Here is a 23,348-nt window from a genome sequence, read left to right on the forward strand (position 1 = left end):
CTTTTGGAACACAGGGGTCAGTCAGAACCACACTTTAGAGTGCTTGATATGTATCCTACTAAGATTCAAGCTCTAGTTACCTTATTGTACAATATATGGGAATCAGTTTTTCTTAATTATATTTTCCTCCCCACAAAGGGATTTAACAAATACTCTCAGATTTAACAAAAGTAGTAGCTGATTAATAGATATTACTATTACACAATGGTTATGGCACTAATTTTTTTACATTGATGAGACTGTCCCTGCCAAAATATAATCTTCCGAATACTGAGATAACAGCTGATCCTGTAACCAATTTAGTTCTTTCACCAGAATATATTTGCTAAAAAACAAGAAAGAGAAAGGAACAAACACAAACTTCATCTTTATTTCCAACACTGATTGTTTACAAAATTGACACAATTCACAAATGTACCAAAACAAGCAAGCGATGGCGCAGTGAAGGCAGAGAGAATAAAACGTGATCAAAGGGAGAGGAAGCAGCGAGAAGACTGAGAAGGAAATTTCAAAATAAAGTTAGAAATAGAAAATTGGTGAGGTGAGTTAAAGGGTTAAAGCAGAATGTGCAAACACTATACATTTATAATTAGTAAACTCTCTAAAGAATGACAAATAATTTAAGAACTTTACACATGGCAGTGAGGTCTGATGTCACAGTGAGTCAAAGTTGTGTCACAAAACAGAAGCAACAACTTATTTTTTATTTATTTTTGTCTACAATTTATAACCCCGTAACATTTGAATGTGAGATCCATCTATCAATAATTTAAGAACTCTTGAATGGATGCAAATAATAATAAAAACCATTATAATAAAATAATTATCATACAAAATTATACAGCTGAATGCAAATAAAAATATATATATATATATTTTTACAAATTAAGTGGCATTAGCAAATTAAAGTATTCATATTTTAATCATGATGGTATTTAATCTCTGTGTAAAGGGATTTATGCCCTTCAACATCAGGTCAAACGTACGCTTAGAAAGCTAGTGTGAAAAAAGTTAATAAAAAGAAAAAAACTGGCAAAAAAAAAACACAGAACCGAAAAATAAAATTGCAAATCTGAATGAAGATTATCCAAGAAGCCCAATTTGATTGTAAAATTTTAATCAACCAAAACAAAGACAAAGTTTTTTATTTTATCTTGTGGCGGACAACACAAGCCTGTGCTGTGTCCATACCCAAATCTTGGGGAGCTGTGAAATCTGGCAATGGTGACACCAAGGGAAAGTGGATGTAAGAGCACTCAGCTGCCATGGAGATTCAGTGACTCAGGCGCTCGTCGCAGCTTTCAAATGTACCTTTTGTGGCTCCACCAAAAACCTCCACCTGACGGTTGTCCCACTGGATAAGGTTCCCAGACAGTGGTGATGTGCAGTTAGCAATGCCCTCTATTTCACTCAGACTCAGAACTCGATCCCACATGTTGAACTGGGCCACCTCTCCCACAAATGCCTGAGTGGCATCAAAACGACCACCTAATGTATCCTGCAGCAACCAAGGGGAAGAGAAGAAATATTCTGCTAATTAAACTGACTCTTACAAATACCAATGGCAGGAGATTATTCTTTTGACTGAAGTTGGTATGAGGGTCACAGAGGAGAATGCAATCCGGAGCCCAATCTCAGGAGCCATATTGTATCATAGTATTATGTTTACACATGTTGATAGAAAAATAAAACATGTTTCGTATAGAGCAGACAGCCTAATAACTCCAATAGGGTTATTCAGTAAGGTGAGAAACCAAAGTTAATTGCCAGTTTAAGGAAAAGTAGACAGACTGAAAACATTCTCTACGTCTGCTATTCTTCCAGTTTGTCTATCAAAATTTAGAAAATCACTGTGAACTCACTTTGCTTTCTCATTTTAGTGAATAACCATGTTAGGGTCAGTGCTTTGGGTTTTACATAGTTCCTGAATTAAATAATACAAAATAAGTACTGTATAATTTATGGGTTTCCCTAACAGCCAGGGCATACACGGAGAAGGATCGCAGGGCAACATAGACCAAACAATGTGTGTTAGGAATATCACATAATAAAGGAATCCAGAAGATTAAAAAAAAAAAAAAAAAAAGTATGATTGAGTGGAAATATTCTATTGTTAGATAAATAAAAGAATATATGACAGGTCAGATATTTGTACATAGGGAACCCCAATTAGATTACCTGCTCCTGTCCAAGAATGATGATTCCATTGGGTTTGATAGGGTGCCAGGCAGAGAGGTTTTCATTGGATCCCTTTTTTTTTCCATCCTGGAAGGCAGTCCACATCCCATCCCTTGTGGTCCAGGCCACACATATATGATGCCACATACCATCCTTTAAGCTGACAGGGAGTTGTGTAACCTAATGAAGTAACAGTGAATTATAAGTGAGTACCGGGTGTAGGACAAGCCATAGGGTCATGGTCATATGCAGCATACTTTAAAAGATGGGCTAAGCTGTAACGACCTAGTTGTTAGAATCTATTTAATCTTTGAATAGCCTCACGTAAAGGGTAACAGTCAGGTCCCAGGATTTTTAATATTCTGTTTGTTTATTCCTGTATTTATCAAATATATATGTGTGAGGAGTGAAAACAATAAATGTAGAAATCCATGCCCCTTTCACTTCTATCCTGCAGCTGGGTGCCTCCATCTATGCTTCCTCTCTATTGATGGAGTACGCTTTGTTCTTTTCATCTAGCCTTCAGCATTGAAAAAGCATGCAGAAAAGAGGAGAAATTAAACAATGTTTCTATTTCTACTCCTCCTTAACAATGATGTAAACCCTTTAACCTAAATTTAAAAAACAAAACAAAAAACAGAACTCCTAGTGAAGAAAGGTTGGGAGGGGAGGGGGGGGGGGTCACTGTTAGTCCAGTTGTGTAAATATCAGATAAGTGATTGTTCCCCTTTGAGTTATCTAAATATGAATTTAGTATCAAAACAATGTGTGCCCCTCTGGTTTGATAAGAGTCTTCCTGGTCTAGCATTTGCCCTAGAAACTTTCAATTGGATGAAGGCCTAAATTACGCAATACCTAGAAAGGTACTGGGGTGGCGTGAGCCTAAAGTTTTATGATTGTTATGGGACCCAACATTTCTAATGACAACCCTGTTTAAAGCATTATAAGAAAACTAAAATTGTTCCCATAAAAACTGGATGTTAAATTAAAAGTTTAGGTTTTTACAAACTTTTGTTTTGTAGGATGGATATGGGACAAGGGTGAGCCTATGGATACTGGTCTTTGAAGTAAGTTAAAGATGTTTTTTTTCTCTATGAAAACATGTGAGTGGTGATCAACAATGGGTTAGGACAAGAATAAGCAGTGATAGGCGTTGTTGAATGAAATAGCTCTAAAGTAATAGACCTCATAGCAATGTGCAGAGTTAGAGTGAATTAGAGCCCACAGTGTTAAAGCTCACTGCAATTGGCCTCGTCAATGAATGAAACAGAGTTCTACGGTACAAAGTAGACAGCTGTGGGCAGTGTAATGTGAGTACCAGAGAATAATATGGTAATAAATCCAATATCAATGTGCAATGTTCTGTGAGTACAAGGGAGTTTATTACAGCAATACAGCCTACAGAAATAGTCATTGCTTGGAGACAGCAAATGTTCACAGCAATAGAGAGCTCACAGTGATGGACAGTATATGGTTGAAATAGAATTTTTACAGCAATAGAACTCAATGGATAAAGTTAAGCCTATAAAAATCATGGTAAATTACAAGATTTTTTGGAGTGTCTGAATGGGTACAATACAGCCCTTCACTTCTGCTCCCACCTAGCTCAACTAACTAGCCTGTGGTTAGTGTTTGTCTTGGATACAGCATTGGAGACCATAGCAATGGGCAGTAGGCTGTCCATCAGAGCCAAGAAACCATTTGTAACAACTTTGATATTGAATCAGGGATGGCTAAAGGCCAAGTAATGCTCCTTTTAACAGTGACCATTCAGGTGGGTTATTTTCCTTTAGAGCTGTTTTGCTCACTAAAGGACCAGTTTGGGCACCATAACAACAATGAAATTAAGTTGTTATGGTGCCATGAGATCCCTTCTTACATTGAGGTGTTAAACTGTCCATGCTCTAAGCCAGTCAGTAGGTTCCCATTCCTAAAAAAAAATACCTTTTTATGAATGAGGAGCAAGCTACTGATTGACTTAAAGCCAATCAGAGGTGCCCCTGCCTTCCAACAGTCTTTGCTTCTTCTATTCAAATCTTAGATGAAGATGTCATTGGGAACAGCCAGGAACGGTGCTGTATTGCATTCTTTGGGGTTGAACTGTTCTTGCTCTCCTGGCACCATAACAGCCTAATTAAGATGAAGTTGTTATGGTGCCCAGAGTGTTCCTTTAACATTTAGAGCAACATAAAATGTATTATATGTTTTTATAGTAATAAAGAGCTGTTTATCTAATGGTAGCATATAGAATAATGCCTTTATTTTTTTTAAGATATCGTGTTTAAATATCAGCTGTTCGAATACCAGCTACACGGCTATAGATGAAAGAAAAAATAATCTGAAACTAGGGCTACAGGAAATATTAGGTAATAGAATTATAGGTTTTGTTTTTTTTGCCAAAAATTAAGCACCCCTATCCCACCTATCTTTTAAATATACAAAATTAAAAAAATGCATTAGCCATGTCTGGGGGAGTACAACATCTGTTCTTAAAGGAACACTTTAGTGTTAGGAATATAAAGATATATTCCTAACACTAAAGAGTCCCTCTGCCCCCATGACTCCCCGGCCTTCCCATCAATGAAAGGGTTAACAAACCCTTCATTCACTTGAGATCTCTCTGTGCTGGGTTGCGCTCTTGCGCTGACATCAGCCCATGGGGAGACCTAATGTGCATGTGTGGTTGGCATTAGGCCTTCGCCATAGGAAAGCATTAAATCAGTGTTTTCCTGTGGGGTTTTGCTTGATGCTGGATATCCTTCTGCTAAGCACGAGGATGTCTAGCGTCATTTCACGGAGTCAAACTCTGTAAAACTGCAGGAAGCATAAACATTAGAGTTTCTCTAAAACTGCAGTGCTTTAGATTGCAGAGCTACGAGAATAGCGACATTGCACCCAGACCATTTTAATCAGATGAAGTGATCTGGGTGCCTGTAATGTCCCTTCAAGTAGAAATCTGCCTCTTTTTGCTAGTGGGATACTCTAAGGTTGTACCAACATAAGAAATAAGAGATTGAAAAAAAAATTTAATTTGATATAATGCTGCCTGGAAAACAGTTTTGGCAAAATTAGTCCATCTGAAGTTAAAACATTACATTTGTAGGACTTGGCAAATGTGTTAACTAAGGACCAAGCTGCTGCTTGTGCAGATTTGTTTCTTGCTGTATGTGCGTTGTTGATAGATCAAGTTTTTCCCATGGCTCTGTCTTGGCTTGAAAAGCACTTGTTTGTTATAGATGTGTAGCAAAATTTGAAACAGAAACAAAAAAAGCAAATTTTTCACTCTAAACCACTTATTTGGCACTCAAAAATACAAGCAATAAAGTGTCCGAGGAACTGAGATTTAAGCGTGAGGCTGTTGGCAACATCAAAGATGTTGATTGAATAACGGTCGATGCAAATGCACTGTTTTGAAGATCCATTTACAGAAGAACTGACCACATTATAGGACTAACAGAAAGGCTGCATACATCTTAGGTAATCTGAAGGATAAAAGTAACCAACACTACTTAGGGGTCCAGAGTATTCAGGGAAATTACTTATTCTGGTGAAACGTTTGGAGTTGAGCCAGAAATATCACTTAGTTTGGACCATAGAAAAGGATATATTTTTTCATTCTACAACGAAAATATTTTTATACAGTTTGTCATTTCCCAATGGCTAATAATAAAAGTAAACACAAAAATCTCTGGCTGGCAGATAATTAAGGAATATAAAGTCCAATAACATCTAGGGGTGCAGTTTGACAAACCAGTTATGGAGCTTATTGGGAGTGATCTATGACACGTACTGGTCATCCTGTATGATGAGGATCGTACTTTACTGGAATACATTAAACATGGCACGACTCTTAAAGGACCACTCTAGGCACCCAGACCACTTCAGCTTAATGAAGTGGTCTGGGTGCCAGGTCCAGCTAGGGTTAACTAATTGTTTTATAAACATAGCAGTTTCAGAGAAACTGCTATGTTTATCAATTAGTTAAGCCTTCCCCCTAATCCTCTAGTGGCTGTCTCACTGACAGCCACTAGAGGCGCTTGCGTGATTCTCACTGTGAAAATCACAGTGAGAGCACGCAAGCGTCCATAGGAAAGCATTATGAATGCTTTCCTATGTGACCGGCTGAATGCGCGCGCAGCTCTTGCCGTGCGTGCGCATTCAGCCGACGGGGAGGAACGGAGGCGGAGAGGAGGAGGAGAGCTCCCCGCCCAGCGCTGGAAAAAGGTAAGTTTTAACCCTTTTCCCCTTTCCAGAGCCGGGCGGGAGGGGGTCCCTGAGGGTGGGGGCACCCTCAGGGCACTCTAGTGCCAGGAAAACGAGTATGCTTTCCTGGCACTAGAGTGGTCCTTTAAAGAAAGCATGATTTTGAATTATAATATGACCTTTCTTTCCTAACTATGTAATTAAAAAAAAAAAAAAAGGTCTCACAGAATGACATATGCAAAGAAGGGTTCCATATATTGGTCCAGAATTGCTAGGCATACAGAGTGCTTTCCTGCTGTCTTCTTACTTGGAAGATAAAGTAACGTGTGTCTATATTGCAACAGCAGTCAGCACACGGAGCATGCCATATAGCTGAATAAGACAGACTCTATAGGCACGCAGAACACTTCATCTCAAGGAAGTGTTCTTTGTGCCATGCCCCTGTGTTTTTAACCCTGGCACTGAAAACATTGCTGTTTAGCAGAATCAACAGCCACTAGAGGTGCTACCAAAACTATAACTAAATTAAACTTGGTTATAGATCAGTTGGATAGCATTTGATTGGCACTACAGGTGCTACCACAATTATAACTAAATTAAACTTGGTTATAGATCAATTAGAGAGCATTTGATTAGCACCAGATGTGCTCCCACATCTATAACTGAGTTCAATTTGGTTATAGATCAAATAGAGAGCTTTTGACTGGCACTAGAGGTGCTCCCACATCTATAACGGAGTTAAATTTGGTTATAGATCAAATAGAGAGCATTTGATTGGCACTAGAGGTGCTCCCACATCTATAACTGAGTTAAATTTGGTTATAGATCAAATAGAGAGCATCTGAATGGCGCAGCACAGCATCTTGTCATGCAGGTGCCCTAGCCTCCCTATGTTTTCCTAAGGGGAAGCATTGGATTGGGTAAGGTAAGACATGTAAACCATAGATTGAGGGGACACAATGGCATTAGGAATACATGTTTGTAAAAAAATAAATCTTACTTTTAATCTGACTATAAAGGGGTTATTTAGCATCTCTATGAACCATTATTTGAAACATACTCTGCCATTCATTAAAAAAGTTAATATTATGAACAACTTACTGAAAAAAAATGAAGTATAACAATAAGGTATTGTGTGAAGCCAGGCAGGACATCGTAGGAGATATAGATAGCACTGGTATTTATTTCTCTCAGTTGCTCTGAAAATTCCAATTCAGTCAGTGGGATTTGGAAATCAGATATGGGATAGAAAGATGTTAAAGTCTCAAACATTGTTACAAGTGAGATGTACCTCCTGTTAGGGAGGAATGTGTGTCCAATAAGGTGCTAAAGATCGAAAATAAATTACAGCTGCTCAAAGACACTTGTATGGAAATACCCTCTTATCCACACTTAAAGTAGTCCAAAATATATAGGGTGGTATAATTGCGAAATCCTACACCTCTAAGTGGAGTCTGAAAAGAATGACGGGGTACACTTACCCCTTATAACTTAATAGCAAGCTTAATTTGCAGTACATGTGAAAAGAGTAAAAAAAGCAACATAGTGCAGATGGTATATAAAGATGAAATAGATAAAATCGTCGTGAAGTGGAAGACTCACATTTAAAGGAGCCTGCATATAAACACTGGCTCCGTATTCAGGCTTGTATGCTTTTAAGGCAGCATCACACCTGCACTCCACGGTTTGTTGGATCTCAGAGGTGTAGGTTTTTGTACTTATACCGCCCTATAGATCGCAAACATTGTTATTTATGGAGGTAATGATGCCAAACCACCACTGAGTGAATCACTAGAACCAGTTCTATTCTATATGGTGGGACATAAAATAATTTTGCACATAGCTATGGTTTCAGTATATTTATTCTCTATGGATAGCACCCTACATACCTTGTCATTGATGAGAAGCTCCATTGGGTTATGTCCCCATTCCAATAGCACTATCTCATTAGGTTGTCCAGGAACAGAGTAAGAGAAAGGTGTGCCTGACCCAGAAGAAGCCTTGGATTTCAACCACACACACATTGTGAAAGCATAGAGCTCTGGTAGAGTTTTCTTCATTCGACCATACATGTAGTTTGTACGAACTGAGAAAATGAGCTTGAAGTTTTCTGGGTGGTAGCTAGGTAAACCTGAGAAAGCAGAAAAAAAGACATTTTCTAGGATACCATAAAGTAGAGTCAGATCACTGTAGAAATTACTTTACTTTGATTTAAATCAAGGGCAGCAAGCAACGCATTTTAGAAAAGTACAAAAGCTCATCAAGCCAAGAAATGAACACAATCAAAGAGCTGATATTTTGCATATGCAATTTCAATAAATAAGTTAAAACTGTGCTGAAATAGAAGGGGCATTAAAAAAAAGGACACCAGAATAATAGAGATGGAATATAAAATCACGAACTCATCTGTGTAGCAGACATCTTACTATACAATCTATCTCTTTATTTATTTTGTTACCATACAAACTCTATGCCATGTATCTCATCCCTCTGTTCTATGAAATATATTACACCCCTTCTCTTTTTTCAGTTATATGACATGTAGGTCCTTTTTTTAGTCTCATTATAATAATAATACCACCACCTTGTTCCAGTTCTGCTATGCGATTCTGCAAGATGCTCAGCTCTTTCTCTATGTCCTGCTTGTCTCTCTCCCCAGATGCTGTTGACTGCTCTTTCTCTAATTCCTGAAACTTGGCCAATAGCTGTGCCTCTAACTCAAGCAAGTTCCATTGCAGCGAGTCTTTGCCATGAGCTGGTGGAGGCGAGGTGGAAGCTGGAGTGGACATGTTGTTCACTCGCTGCTGAATCTCCAGCTGCAACAAGACAAAAGTACGAAAAACAATAAGTAATCTATAAACATCTGGCTATTTACATTAATGTGACTCGATGCCAGGGCCAGACTACTACAGGTCATAGTAGCTGCTAACATCCCCTCTGTGTCCCAATGGAGTTTTCCTCAGAGAGTCTGCCACTCACACAACCTTTAGTAACGAATACAACACTTTGCATTTAGTATGTGTATATCTAGCCTTCATGCCTCAGGTCAGTATGTGCATAGTATCAATATCATACCACTGAGCCAGAGGTGTACACAGGTGACATGGCACCTTGGGCAGAAATTTATTCTGGTACTCCGAGCTGTATTTTGGTGTCTCCCTCTCACCACCCGCCAACCCCCTTATGTTAGGGAAATTACACACAGTGACATTTATATACACATTCGTATTCACACATACCTACAGTCATGTACACACACATTCACACACAAGGACTCATATACAACAACATACATTAATAAATACACACTCATATTCAAATACACATGGACATTCACACACATCAATATAATCACACACAGACTCATATACACACATTTTTATTTACACAATTATTAATACACAGAATCACTTAAAAAACAAACATTCATATATACACACAAGGACTCATATACAGGACACAATTAATATAGATACACACACACACTCCAAATACATGTGGACATACACACATTTTTATACACACACTTATTGGCACACACAATCATGAAAACAAACACATGCTCATGTACACAATTTCATATATACACAGATTCATATACACACAATGACTCATACAAACACATACTTCCAGCCATACAGATACATACACTTACTTGTTTTTATTATTATTTCATTTTTTTCTCACCCATCCTTCCTTTTCTTAACTTTAAAGGGAACTTGGGTAGTACCTCATCTCTAGTACTGATTGCTGCCCAGCTCTTTGTAGCTCTGTACTGATGCTGCGGCAGGAGTGATGTCATATCCTGGCTCCAGCATTAGTACAGGGTGAAGAGTGATCCCAGCAGCCCCCTCACATGCTGCTCCATAGCTAGTTTGGAAACAACAGTAGAAGAGGGTGGCTCCCCCGTTAGTATGCCACAGCACTGAGCTAATCATTTTTAAATAAAAATTATAGGTATTTGGAAACATAAATGTCCATGAAAACAGACTAAGGACAACAAAATGTACAATTCCTTTATTTTCTTGGTTACATTCATTCTAACGTTCCAATCTCTTTGGGGCACAAAAAGGCCAAAACCATACTAGGCCATTATTTATGACTGAATGATGGCTTCAATAATAATGAATCTGTTTAATGGACAACAAATACATTATTGGCACGTGGCCCTATTACTCTCTAACATTTTCATTTGTACAAATATAAAAGAAAAATAAAGGACTGAGTATGACATATTTAGGTCTCGGAAACTATACAAAAAAAAAAATATTGTGAAAATGATTGCCTGCAAAAGTCCATTCTGTCCCTAAATGTACACTAAGTCTGCATTTTATCTGTCTGCTGCAACATTGAAACAAAGACAAAGGGAATGATTTATCAAACTGTCACTGACACTTTTCCTTCTAATTTTAGGCAAATATTTGGTACAATTAAATCTTGGGATTTTTTAATCTGTTGCATCTTTTGTCCCCTTACCATTATTTGTTATTTTACACCATTTTTCCAGCGACACAGTTTTCTCAAACTTACAAAATAAAAACGATAATAAACGATAATTAAAGTGACAGTACTATAACTTTCATTTTTATTTGGTATAGAGCAGATGTCTGTGATTAGACAGCCACAGAAAGTGTGGGCAGGCAAAGAAGACGAGTGCTTGCAAAGGCTTCAGACAAGACATCAGCAAGTTTTGCAAGCTGTTTTTAGCTATAACCCCAATGAAAAAAATGCATAATTAAATCCATGCATGTTTTCACCCGAGGGGTAGTTAGAACAGTGTAATAAATGAAACATTTCGCAGTGTGAAAAAACCAAACAACAGACATCAACCAGATGGTAACAAGAATTATTATGGTCCATAAAAAGAAAATCTGAGATACTGAAAGCAAAATAAAATGGAGATCAGAAGAAGACCAGTGAAGGACAGGGTCAAATGTCCATGACACCCTAAAAAATAGAAAACATAAAGACTGCAAGAGAAGGTAAAATTAAAGGCATAAAACAAACAGAAAAGGGACCTAGTAGAATTATTTTATCTTTTAGCCTGTAACTGCATGTCAATTAAAAAGCAAGGAAGTCCTCTGGAAGATTGTTATCCAGGGGAAAAACCGAATCAGTTGCTTAGAACACTTTACTAAAAATAATATTTTATTTTAAATCACTATGAAGTCAAACTCCATGAGAGCTACAGCAGTAGCAATATCATCATATAATATTAACCGGGAAACATTGGTCTATGCCAGGCATAGGCAACCTTCGGCACTCCAGATGTTGGACTTCACCTCGCATGATGCTTTGCCAGCAATATGGGTGTAAGAGCTTAATGGGTGATGTAGTCCACAACATCTGTAGTGCCAAAGGTTGCCTATCCCCGGTCTATACTGCATTGTAGTTTGAACAGATAGCTGTAAAGTAAAAAAAGATTCACCCAATGTATCCCTACCAATTCCCTGCTTGCTACTTGAAAATCTCTTCCTGTAAAGTCAGGATGGAAACTAGCAAAAGTAAGTAAATAAAAAATATGCCTGAATTCTTTTCTCTTTAAACTTTCAAACAAGAACACACCAAACAGATAAACTAACAGTGTTGTTTACCCTGGGAGAATTCAAAGTGAATATTAAATTTAAGGCAGGTGTAGCTGAATTGAAAGTGTAGCTTACTAAGTGATTTTTTTCAGTTCTTATATATGTTTTGTTTTTTATATAGATTTTTTGTAATTTTTCCAGTTCAGTTAGTTTGACCCTGTATCTTAAATATGAAATTCACTTTGAATTCACGTTTAATGTAAAGCAATTAAAAGAAATGATTTTATAGTTAAAAGGTTCACATTACTTTCAAAAACATACTAAGTAACATTTACAAATTTAATTTAAAAAAATATTAAATACAAGGAAATCAGTTTATCCGTATCTGATGAGAGATGCAAATTAGAGATTTGTCCTGCTGAAAAGTTTCATAACTGATAGAACAAAGTATGGAAGATTCATCCTCATATCTGACAAACTTTGGATCTAAACTAACATTTTCAATGACTGCAGAAACGATACTACATAATCTGATTTTATTTCTCTATTAGAGGAAAAAGTTAACCTTAGCTTTAATAAGACGATAGTTGTGAAAAAATTTTATCTCAATTTTTTATATAAATAAAAATTCCTTCTAAATGAAGACTTATATAAAGGATTTCCATACATTTTCTCCACTCCCAATGGAAGTCATGAAAAATAAGTACAGATTTAAATCCAAACACAATTGCCATGCCAAATGTTTCTCTGTTCGCATGAGATATAATTTCCATGAAATATGGGAGAACTACCAGCAATCCCTGACAGTTCATGTTAAAAAGAAGAACCGTAAATAGGTAAATATGAGAAAAGAGAACGGAAGGTGAGGATGGTATAAATAAAAACAGTTGCTGCTTCTACATATAAAGCAATACATTTTATATCCACTCCCAACTAGAGATGTTGCGAACATAAAATTTTCCGTTCACGAACGGTGAACGCGAATTTCCGCAAATGTTCGCGAACTGGCGAACCGGGCAAACCGCCATAGACTTCAATGGGCAGGCGAATTTTAAAACCCACAGGGACTCTTTCTGGCCACAAAAGTGATGGAAAAGTTGTTTCAAGGGGACTAACACCTGGACTGTGGCATGCCGGAGGGGGATCCATGGCAATACTCCCATGGAAAATTACATAGTTCATGCAGAGTCTGGTTTTAATCCATAAAGAGCATAAATCACCTAACATTCCTAAATTGTTTGGAATAACGTGCTTTAAAACATCAGGTATGATGTTGTATCGATCAGGTAGTGTAAGGGTTACGCCCGCTTCACAGTGACAGGCCAAACTCCCCGTTTAACGCACCGCAAACACCGCAAACTGTTGTCAGAGGCAGACACACCAAAAAAATGCCACACTGCTGTGCTCTGCAATGACGGCATTCTGGTGGTGGCAACAGCATGCGTTGATTGGCGTGCTGTCTGGCTGACCCCGGGTGCCGATGCATGCTGTCTGACTGTGCCACTAGCTCCCTGCGACGACCTCCCCCTGCTTCCAACTCGTCTCCTCCTCCTCTCTGTCTCCCCATCTGAACTTTCCCCCTGTTCTTCTTCTCTTCTAGCGGGCACCCACGTGACATCCACGGACGCATCGTCATCATCAACCGCTTCACTTGTATCTGACAACTCAGTAAAGGAAGCAGCAGCGGGTACAATATCATCATCATCACACCGTACGTCCATGTGTGTAATGCTGCCTGACTGAGACATATCCCTGTTATCTACATCCTCTGGCAATAATGGTTGCGCTTCACTCATTTCTTCCAACTGATGTGTAAATAACTCCTCTGACAGATCAAGTGAAGCGGCTGTGGTGCTAGTGTTGGTGGTGGCGGCAGGCGGGCGAGTGGTAACTTGAGAGGTGCCCGAAGCTAAGCTGGAGGAGGATGGTGCGTCAAGGTTCTGAGTGGAAGCTGTAGAAGATTGGGTGTCCTGTGTTAGCCAGTCAACTATGTCCTCAGAACTTTTCGAGATCAGGGTACGTGGCCTCTGAATACTTGGCATTATTCTAGGGCCAAAGGGAATCACAGCACCACGACCACGACGGCCCCTGGGGGGTGGCCTGCCTCTGCCTGTCATTTTTTTTTTCGATTAATGGTACTATGCGTGCAAGCTACTGTGACAACAGATATGAGTGGCACTGTGAACTGGCAGAAGTTGGCAGAGTAGACGCTGTAGGCCTGACACACACGCTTGCAGACAACTAACTGCTATTCAATCTATTACAGTCAAAATTGTATATATTTTTTAAATGCACACTACTGTTACACCAGATATGAGTTGCACTGGTGTGACACTGTGCCCTGGCAGGCCCTGAAACGCACACGTGTGAAGGAAACTGACTGCTATTATTTCACAGTCCAATTACTAGTTTGTTTGTTTTTTAATGTACACTACTGTTACACCAGATATGAGTTGCACTGGTGTGACACTGTGCCCTGGCAGGCCCTGAAAGGCACACGTGTGAAGGAAACGGACTGCTATTATTTCACAGTCAAATTTCCATTTTTTTTATGTACACTACTGTTACACCAGATATGAGTTGCACTGGTGTGACACTGTGCCCTGGCAGGCCCTGAAACGCACACGTGTGAAGGAAACTGACTGCTATTATATTACAGTCAAAAAGGTTTTTTTTGTTTTTTTAAATGCAAGCTATTGTGACACCAGATATGAGTGGTGGCACTGGGCAAGTGGGCACAGTATACGCTGTGAGCCTGACACACACGCTGGCAGGCAGGCAACTGCAATTAGATTACACAGGGAAAAAAAAAAAGCAGACTGATGTTCTAGCCCTAAAAAGGGCTTTTTGGGGTGCTGTCCTTACAGCAGAGATCAGATGAGTCCTTCAGGACTGTAGTGGACACTGAATACACTAGCCTAGCTATCGATTTTCCTATTAAATCAGCAGCAGCTACACTGTCCCTCATCTCACTAAGAATGCAGCTTCCGTGGGGCGGGGCCCAGCTGTCATGGAGGAAAGACGCACTTCGTGTGAGCTCCCTCAATATCTCTCTTTAAGCAGCTATCAACAAGCGAATTTCACCCCAGAAGGGGATGACCCAGCAATGTTGCTCCTACCTGACCGACCCGACATGCTTAATAGCGGTCAGCAACTCGACAGAGTCTTACTTACCTCCGCGTGGCAAGTGTGGCCTGGTGCTCACCGGGCAGGAGAGGCGGACGATCTCCCGATCCTGGGATGCCCAGGAGCAGCTACTTCCCGGCAGGAGCTCTGTTACCCCCCCCTCGGACCGGTTGGGGTTATCCCGGTCCACCCCTGAGAGGCTGTCTGGAGCTAATGGACGCACAGAGCACAGCCGCCCAGGCTGACATACTCATCTGCGACTCTCCCAATATGGCGTCAGCCGCGTGTCCTCCTGGTACCAGTAAAGCATGGCAGGATATTAAGTCTAAGCTGGACAGACTCTTTAATCAATTTTGGAAGTAAAAAACAAGCAGGAAGCCGCAACAAGCTCCACCACAGCCCCAACAAGCTCCACCACAGCTAAGCAAAGCAGTCCCCATTAAAATCCACCAACGCAGGGGGCGTGGCCTAGCAGCCGACAGAGATGGCAGCTTAATCAGAGAGCTCCCGCGCATCCACGCTGAATCCAGCACCAGTAAACCGCATCGCAACCGCAAACCGGCACCTACATGCCCCACAAGGGTCCCAGTGCCACCCCACGCAGGAAAAAAAGAGGGGAACTGCTCAATTCCTCCCCTACAGTGGCAGACATGTTCGCGGCCTCCAAATCCACACAGGCCGCACAAGATGGCCGCCGGACGTGCACACAAGGCTCCCAATCCCCAACTGCAGACACAGACAGGGGACTGCCCGGACAGACTGGGGATACCACCGCACAAATCCTGCAGCAATTAACAGAGGTAAAAACGTTCCTGGCGGGAGAGATCACACGCAGTGCCCTAGATATTAAGGCAGAGATCCAGGCCCTAGGCGCCCGCACAGCAGAACTCGAGCAGCGCATGGAAACACTAGTACAAGGCCACAACACAGTAATACAACACTCCACATCCCTAAATCAACACCTCAGCGAACTAGAGAGGCAAGTAGAGGACCTCTCCAACCGCACCCGGCGGAACAACCTCCGAGTCAGGGGCTGGCCAGAAACAACACAGGAAGGCCCCCTGGCACCCATCATGGAGGCATACTTCAGCAACTTATTGCCAGACATACCCAAGGCTCAGTGGGCAATGGAACGGGCACACAGGGCTCTGCGTGCTCGGCGCCCGAACACAGATGCGCCGCGAGACATCATAATATGCTTCCACTATTTTACAACTAAGGAAGCCCTCCTGAGACACAATAGACACCATGAATTCACCTACAAGGGTAAATCCATAGCCCTATATAAGGGATCTGGACCCGAGCACATTGCAAAGAAGGAGGGAGTGGAGGCCGTTGACAGATATACTACGGCAGAATGAAATCCGCTTCACCTGGGGCCACCCATTTAAAATTGTGGCCTTCAAAGCTGGGAAGACATTCGCCTACCAACCGGGAGGAGACCCGAGAAAATTCCTCAAGGACCTCGACATCGCAGCACAGCGAGACTTCGCCCTGCCAGGACCTGCTCGACCGACTCTCACACCCCTCCCAAGGGACTGGTACACGGTCGCAGCACAAGCGGATAAAGAACACTGAAACCTGAAGCATGACCGCACGACCACAATGTTTGAAGCAGCAAGCTCTACACACCGGACAGTTAAGTTCTTCCAGATGCTGACCCCACGACATGTCGCACCATACTCTATTTTGCTTTTACTTGACTTTCCCATCATTCCTTTTTCTCTTGTACGCTTAATGGACAAGGGTGGAACTGTCGTTGGCATAGTACTACGCCCTGTAAACTGCACACAAACCTAGACGGTACAGTACCAAAGTCGTGGGCTGGGCCCTGAAAGGCCCTTCACACAGGGACGCAGCATGCTATACCAAACCGAACTTTATTTCACTTTTATTGGCTCAGCCTTTGTTTTCTACATGCCTATTACATGCTGTGTAACTACAGCAGGAAATGGCGGTAGCACGTTATTAGGGGGAGGTGGGGGGGGGGGGGAAGAGCTAGATGACACACTGCATGGTACCCAAAAAAAAAAAAAATAAATAAAATAAAATTATTATAAACATAAAAAATATGACAGCACGGTACCAAGGACGCACGATGGCCCCTGGGGGACTAAAACACATGGAGACCGCACACACTGAGGGAAACACTTTTTCGCCATTATCCGTCACAACTCTGCTAGACTGGGTAACCAACGCTAGAAACGTTATTAATGTGACGGGGGGGGGACGGGGGGGACGGGGGTGGGGGTGAAGGACAGGCTGACATACTGCAAAAAGCATAAACACTTAGACAGCGGACGAGGGGCTTGGGCTCTGACCCACCACATCCAATGACAGCACAGTGGAGGCCATAAGTCACTCCCCCACACTCCATCAAAACATACACGCTATAGACAAAAATGGAAACCACACCAAGGCGAACACCCAGTAGACATGAAACAATAGAAACCCAGGAAAGACAACATAACAGGTAATAATACCCTCGGTCACATCGCAAGACCCTAGTACAAGGGCCATAACACACAGCGGGTTGCCACCCACACTACAGTGGACAGGCGCGGGGCACTCACCAACTCTGAGGGGTGACCTTTCACACGCCACTCGGAGGGGGTGCACACCCCCACTCTAATCTGGCACAGGTTAAGACCAGATGGTTATCAACTGTTTATTTTCTATGTATATGTAAATGTTTATTGACAATGTTTTTTGATACTCAACTTTTCTTTCTTTCTCTTACACTATATTTTAAGACAAGTACTACCTCACAGTCACGCCTCCCTGCCTGGATGCTGTCCGCGCCGCCGGGGAAGGGTCCCACGACCGATCCCGCACACACTGCCATCTGCGGTTCCCGGAGGACTGGGGACCACACCACACCCATTGCACCGATTGCGCCATCACATGGCACTTAAGGTACTATCTTTCAATGTCAAGGGCCTCAACTCGCCCAACAAGCGTAGGTTACTGGTGAGGGACCTAAAGACCAAGAAAGTAGACATTGCACTAATACAGGAGACACACCTCCCCAGGTCGGCGACCACCAGACTAACGGACAGAACTTACACGACAGTGTACGAAGCACGCTCACAACGTAAGCGGGCAGGAGTGGCGATACTCCTGCGTAGGAGTTGCCCACTGCACGTTACGACCATTCACACCGACCCAGAGGGGAGATTCGTGTACATAGGGGGCACCCTCTACACCACCAAGGTGCATATCATTAATGTATATGCCCCCAACGAACCAGACCAACTGTTCTGGGCAAATCTGGAGATGTTGGTGGCCGGGGTGGGAGGGGGAGTCCTTCTTGTTGGAGGCGACTTCAACGCAGTGCCAAGCCCGGCAGTCGACAGGAGCTCAAAACCAGGCACAGTGCGATCGCAGGGCAGAGGGAGCCAAGACAAGCAACTACACACATTCCTAACACACACAGGCCTCCTAGACGCCTGGCGGCTACAACACCCAACCACAATAGACTACACTTTTTACTCTGCACCACACAACACCTACTCCAGAATAGATAACATGTTTCTCAATGGAGCAGGGATGGCCAAGGTTCTACACACAGACATAAACAGCATCACATGGTCAGATCACGCAGACATAACACTTACATTAGGCAACCTATGCTACAAAGCCAACTGGTCATGGAGGCTTAATACTAGCCTCTTAAATGACGACATAACACAAGCCACGACCCGACAAGCCATCACAGAATACTTTGAGTTAAACACAACCCCCGAAACTAGCCCTACCACGACCTGGGCAGCGCATAAAGCAGTCATACGCGGCCATTTTATAAAACTAGCCACCCAGAAAAAACGAGCCAAAACAAAACAGCTACTCGACCTACAGTCCACCCTGCGTAAAAAAGAACAACAACACAAAACGAATCCGACAGACACGAACCTTAGGGAACTCAACAACCTCAGACACTCTATCAGAGACCTCACCCTGGAGGCGGTATCACGCTCCATACTTTGGTCCAAACGACTGTTCTATGAGAAGGCAAACAAGACAGATACACTCTTGGCCAGGGCGCTTCGCCCAAGACCGCAAGGCAAAACCATAACAAAAATACGCACAACAGCAAACACACTAGCCAGAACACCTGAAACGATCAACGAAGTATTCACATCTTACTTCTCAGATCTATACAATCACTCCCCCCAACTCCGGACCACCAACGCGACATATATGTCAGACATACGCCAATTTCTCTCCGAGCTCGCAATTCCAAAAGTGAACGGAGCAGAGGCTGACGCACTGCAAGAACCAATTACACAAATCGAGGTAGAGGCAGCCATAGCATCCCTGAAAGGCAATAAGGCACCAGGACCAGATGGCTATGACATCAGTTATTACAAACAATTCAAGGACGTATTAGCCCCCCCACTCACGACCCTTAGTAACCACTTTCTGCAGGGCGGGACACCTGATAGCGACATGGCAACGGCTAACATTATCCTTCTACCAAAACCAGGGAAAGACGACACACTAGCCCCGAGCTACAGGCCAATCTCACTTATCAATACTGACCTTAAAATATTTGCTAAAATATTGGCGTCCAGACTCACCCCCCTACTCCCGCGATTGGTCCACCCGGACCAGGTGGGCTTTATGCCAGGCCGCCAATTATACGAAAACACACGACGAGGGGTCAGCACAGTCTGGCACATGGGAGCATCCGGGGCGCCTTCTCTGGCACTCTCACTGGATGCGGAGAAGGCGTTCGACAGGGTGTTATGGCCTTACTTATTCGAGCTACTCCGATTCCAAGGGTTCCCAGAGACCTTTGTAACAGCAATACAAGCATTATACACCGACCTGAGGGCACAAATACTCATCACAGGGGCACAAAAAACACCCTTCACCATGGGAAACGGCACCAGACAGGGATGCCCATTATCCCCCCTACTCTTCGCATTAACCTTAGAGCCACTATTACAAGCCATTAGGCAGCACCCGCACATCCAGGGCATCGAGATAGGGGGCACCCCATTCACGGTCTCGGCATATGCCGATGACGTCATGCTGACACTCCGAGAACCGATGCACTCTCTCCACCATTTAACGCTCGTACTAGAGCGATTTGGAAATATAGCAGGGTATAAAATCAACTACACCAAATCCGTGGCAATGCCCTTCCACCTAGAGCCCCCGGCACTTACTCACATACGCGACACGTATCACTTTAAAATAACCACTGACGAACTCATGTATTTAGGGGTACGATTAACAGCGAACACATCCTCCTTATTTGCCCGCAACTATACACCCCTGTTCCAAACCCTTCTCACAGAACTAGAGCAGTGGACAGACAGGCCCATCTCCTGGATGGGGCGAGTAAACTCTATAAAAATGAATGTGCTACCGAGGATACTGTTCCTCTTTCAAGCACTCCCCATAAGAGTAACCCGGGGGGACCTGACAGGCATACAAAGAGCAATAGATGCCTTCATCTGGCACAACAAACGCCCAAGAATAGCACGCACCCTCATGTACAGACCGAAACCCAGGGGGGGACTGGGACTACCCAACATATACGCCTATTATCTAGCCGCACAGCTGACACAGGTGATACAGTGGCACACACCTCCAGGCAAGAGGCGATGGGTAGATCTGGAGTCATTGATGACAGGTCAGGACCTCCCACAATTTTTCATATGGGCACCCAGAACACAAAGAGCCATATTACGAACAGCGAATCCAGCCATACTTAACTCCATACAGATATGGGACCAAACCAAAACGAAGTACGCCCTCAGCCCCCAATCATCCCCCATGACACCAGTTCTTCGGAACAGGGCTTTCCCCCCCGGAATGCAGGCAAGAGACTATAAGGGGATAGAGGCCACGGGGCTCCAAAGATACGTCCACCTATACGTGAACCAAAACGTAGTCACTTACGAACACCTAACCACCAAAGCCACCTTACACACGAGAGATTACTTTAGGTACATACAGATCCGAGACTTCGCACAAAAACCAGAAATACGAAAAGCGGCCCTGACACCACTGACCTTCTTTGAAAAACTATGCTACAACGAGACAACACAAACCAAACTTATCACACTACTATACGACCACCTAAACGGGACTCCGGACAGGGAGGGCGTACTACGATACACCGACCAATGGGAAGCCGACCTGGGGGAGGTACTAGAGGGAACGGAGTGGCAAGATATATGGGAAGCATGCAGCAAAACCACAATATGTGTAACACTCCAAGAACAATCTTATAAAACATTATTTCGTTGGTACATGACCCCAGTGAAACAGAAACACATGAGATTGAGCCCCACAGACGATTGCTGGCACGGGTGCGGGGGTCGAGGCACGTATATACACATGTGGTGGGGATGCCCGAAGGTCACAGAATACTGGCGCAACATTGTAGAACTCAGCTCCCAAATCCTACAAAAGCGAATGGGTTTAGACCCATGGGCGTGCTTACTCTCAAGACCCACAGAGGGCCTCACCAGACACGAACAAAGACTCCTTAACATGCTCTATTTAGCGGCCCGAAGGTCCCTAGCGCAACAGTGGTCATGTCCAGACCTCCCACAGATATCCCTGGTTAAGACGAAAATGAGGGACAATTATATAATGGATAAATTGACCTCCCAAGTACGAAGCACAATGACTAAGTTCCAAAAAGTCTGGGCCCTGTGGGAGCAGTATGATACTTAGAACGATGACTCGGGGCGCAGGGCAGCATCCACGCGATCCGAAACAGGCGGAATTGAGTCACACCACACACCAAATACCACACCAACACTCGGACAGGTGGTAGCGGCACCACTACCGGACGAGTGAAGGGAGAAAACCCGGAACATAAAAGAGCAACTAGAGGGGACTGGCAACCCCCATCCTTAATTCACCCGGACACCATACCAAACTGATAATTACACACAGGTACTTGTCTCTAACTCTCTACTTTTCCTTTCTATCTATCTACTGAAGGCAAGCACTCTAGACCTGCAAGTGGGCAGGAGGGGAAGGCGGATTACAACATGCTAACATTCCGCGGAATACAGAGGGGAGCGGGTGCGCAGTCGCACGGCCCAAGAGGCGGGGGACTGACACTCTACTCCCTAAGCCTAACTCTCCACATCAATGCTATTGTATATAGTTAATATAGCTTGCCACCAAATTAGAAAATCTCAGACGAAGACACCAACAAAACATATGATGTATATAACATGCCTAAACTAACAACTGTCATCTGCATTCTGTAAACCATTATATGACACTGCGCTGTCACTTGCATAAATGTAACCACTTACAATGTTTACCATCTGCTTCGTCAAACCAAAAATAAAGAATTTAAAAAAAAAAAAAAATCCACCAACGCAAAAGGCGTCGAAGACGGGACCAGAGGCACAAACAGAAATGCAGAGCCTGCCCCACGTCAAGCACTCGCCTGCACCTTAAGCCACCACAATCCCGCACCGGACGTGAAGCACCACCGGGACAGATCCGACCACCCGACAAAACAAGCTTCCACCACCTCAAGCCGCGAACCCGACACTCAGCCAGAGACTTGCCTTTGTTGTTCCAGGTATCAGGGACTCCCAGGGTCTGCACCTGGTGCCCAGAAGGGATCGGATGAGCACAAGCAGTAAACAGCAGCCTGCCAAGCATGTCCCACTATAGCCGATCCTCCACACCATGCCTTTGATCACATGAACTGCTCTCTGCACATTAACTAATCGTAAAGTAGCAAGCGTTTAAACATGTCATTATTTCACCTCCTAAAGAGTTTATTGTCGCAGTTCCTTACATGCCTTTACCTTAACCGTTCATGTATTATGTTATTCACTAGTCTCATCTCATGGGGCGACTCACAAATTATAACTAGTGGTGGAGCTGCTGATATAAATACACAGTTGATAACGTGCAAGCTACACCCTAAACATGACAGCCATCTTTAACAACAATGTACTCCTATATACTCATACCCTCAGTGCAACTAGCCATGATTTACGCACGTTCAGCCTAGCATGCTCAAATATAACACACTCCTGTCTAAAAAAAAAAAAAAAAAAAAAGAATGCAGCTTCCGAATGAATCTAAAATGGATGCTGTCCAGTAGGTGGGAGGGTCTGGGAGGGAGGGTCTGCTGCTGATTGGCTGGAATGTGTCTGCTGACTGTGAGGTACAGGGTCAAAGTTTACTCTATGATGATGAATAGGGGGCGGACCGAACATTGCATATGTACGCCGTCCGTGGCGAACGCCAACAAGCTATGTTCGCCAGGAACTATTCGCCAGCGAACCGTTCGGGACATCTCTACTCCCAACCCTCCAC

At 43.0% G+C, this 23,348-nt stretch overlaps 1 protein-coding gene across 2 annotated transcripts in view; it reads right to left on the reverse strand.

The window, feature by feature from the left end:
• Nucleotides 1-350: 350 nt before the first annotated feature.
• Nucleotides 351-23,348, reverse strand: part of NPTXR (neuronal pentraxin receptor) — an 85,714-nt gene continuing 62,716 nt past the window's right edge. Inside the window, exons 2-5 of one of the 2 annotated variants that reach the window (XM_063426382.1) lie at nt 8,966-9,197; nt 8,271-8,512; nt 2,179-2,358; nt 351-1,498 (exon numbers count right to left, since the gene is read on the reverse strand). In XM_063426382.1, the coding sequence (XP_063282452.1) occupies nt 1,274-1,498; nt 2,179-2,358; nt 8,271-8,512; nt 8,966-9,197 (879 nt within the window). In that variant the 3' untranslated portion in view covers nt 351-1,273. Of the gene's footprint in view, nt 1,499-2,178; nt 2,359-8,270; nt 8,513-8,962; nt 9,198-23,348 lie in introns of both variants that reach the window. The other variant, XM_063426381.1, reaches the window with a different exon arrangement.

Source organism: Pelobates fuscus, chromosome 7 (assembly GCF_036172605.1).
Source record: "Pelobates fuscus isolate aPelFus1 chromosome 7, aPelFus1.pri, whole genome shotgun sequence".
NCBI classification, from domain to species: Eukaryota; Metazoa; Chordata; class Amphibia; order Anura; family Pelobatidae; genus Pelobates; species Pelobates fuscus.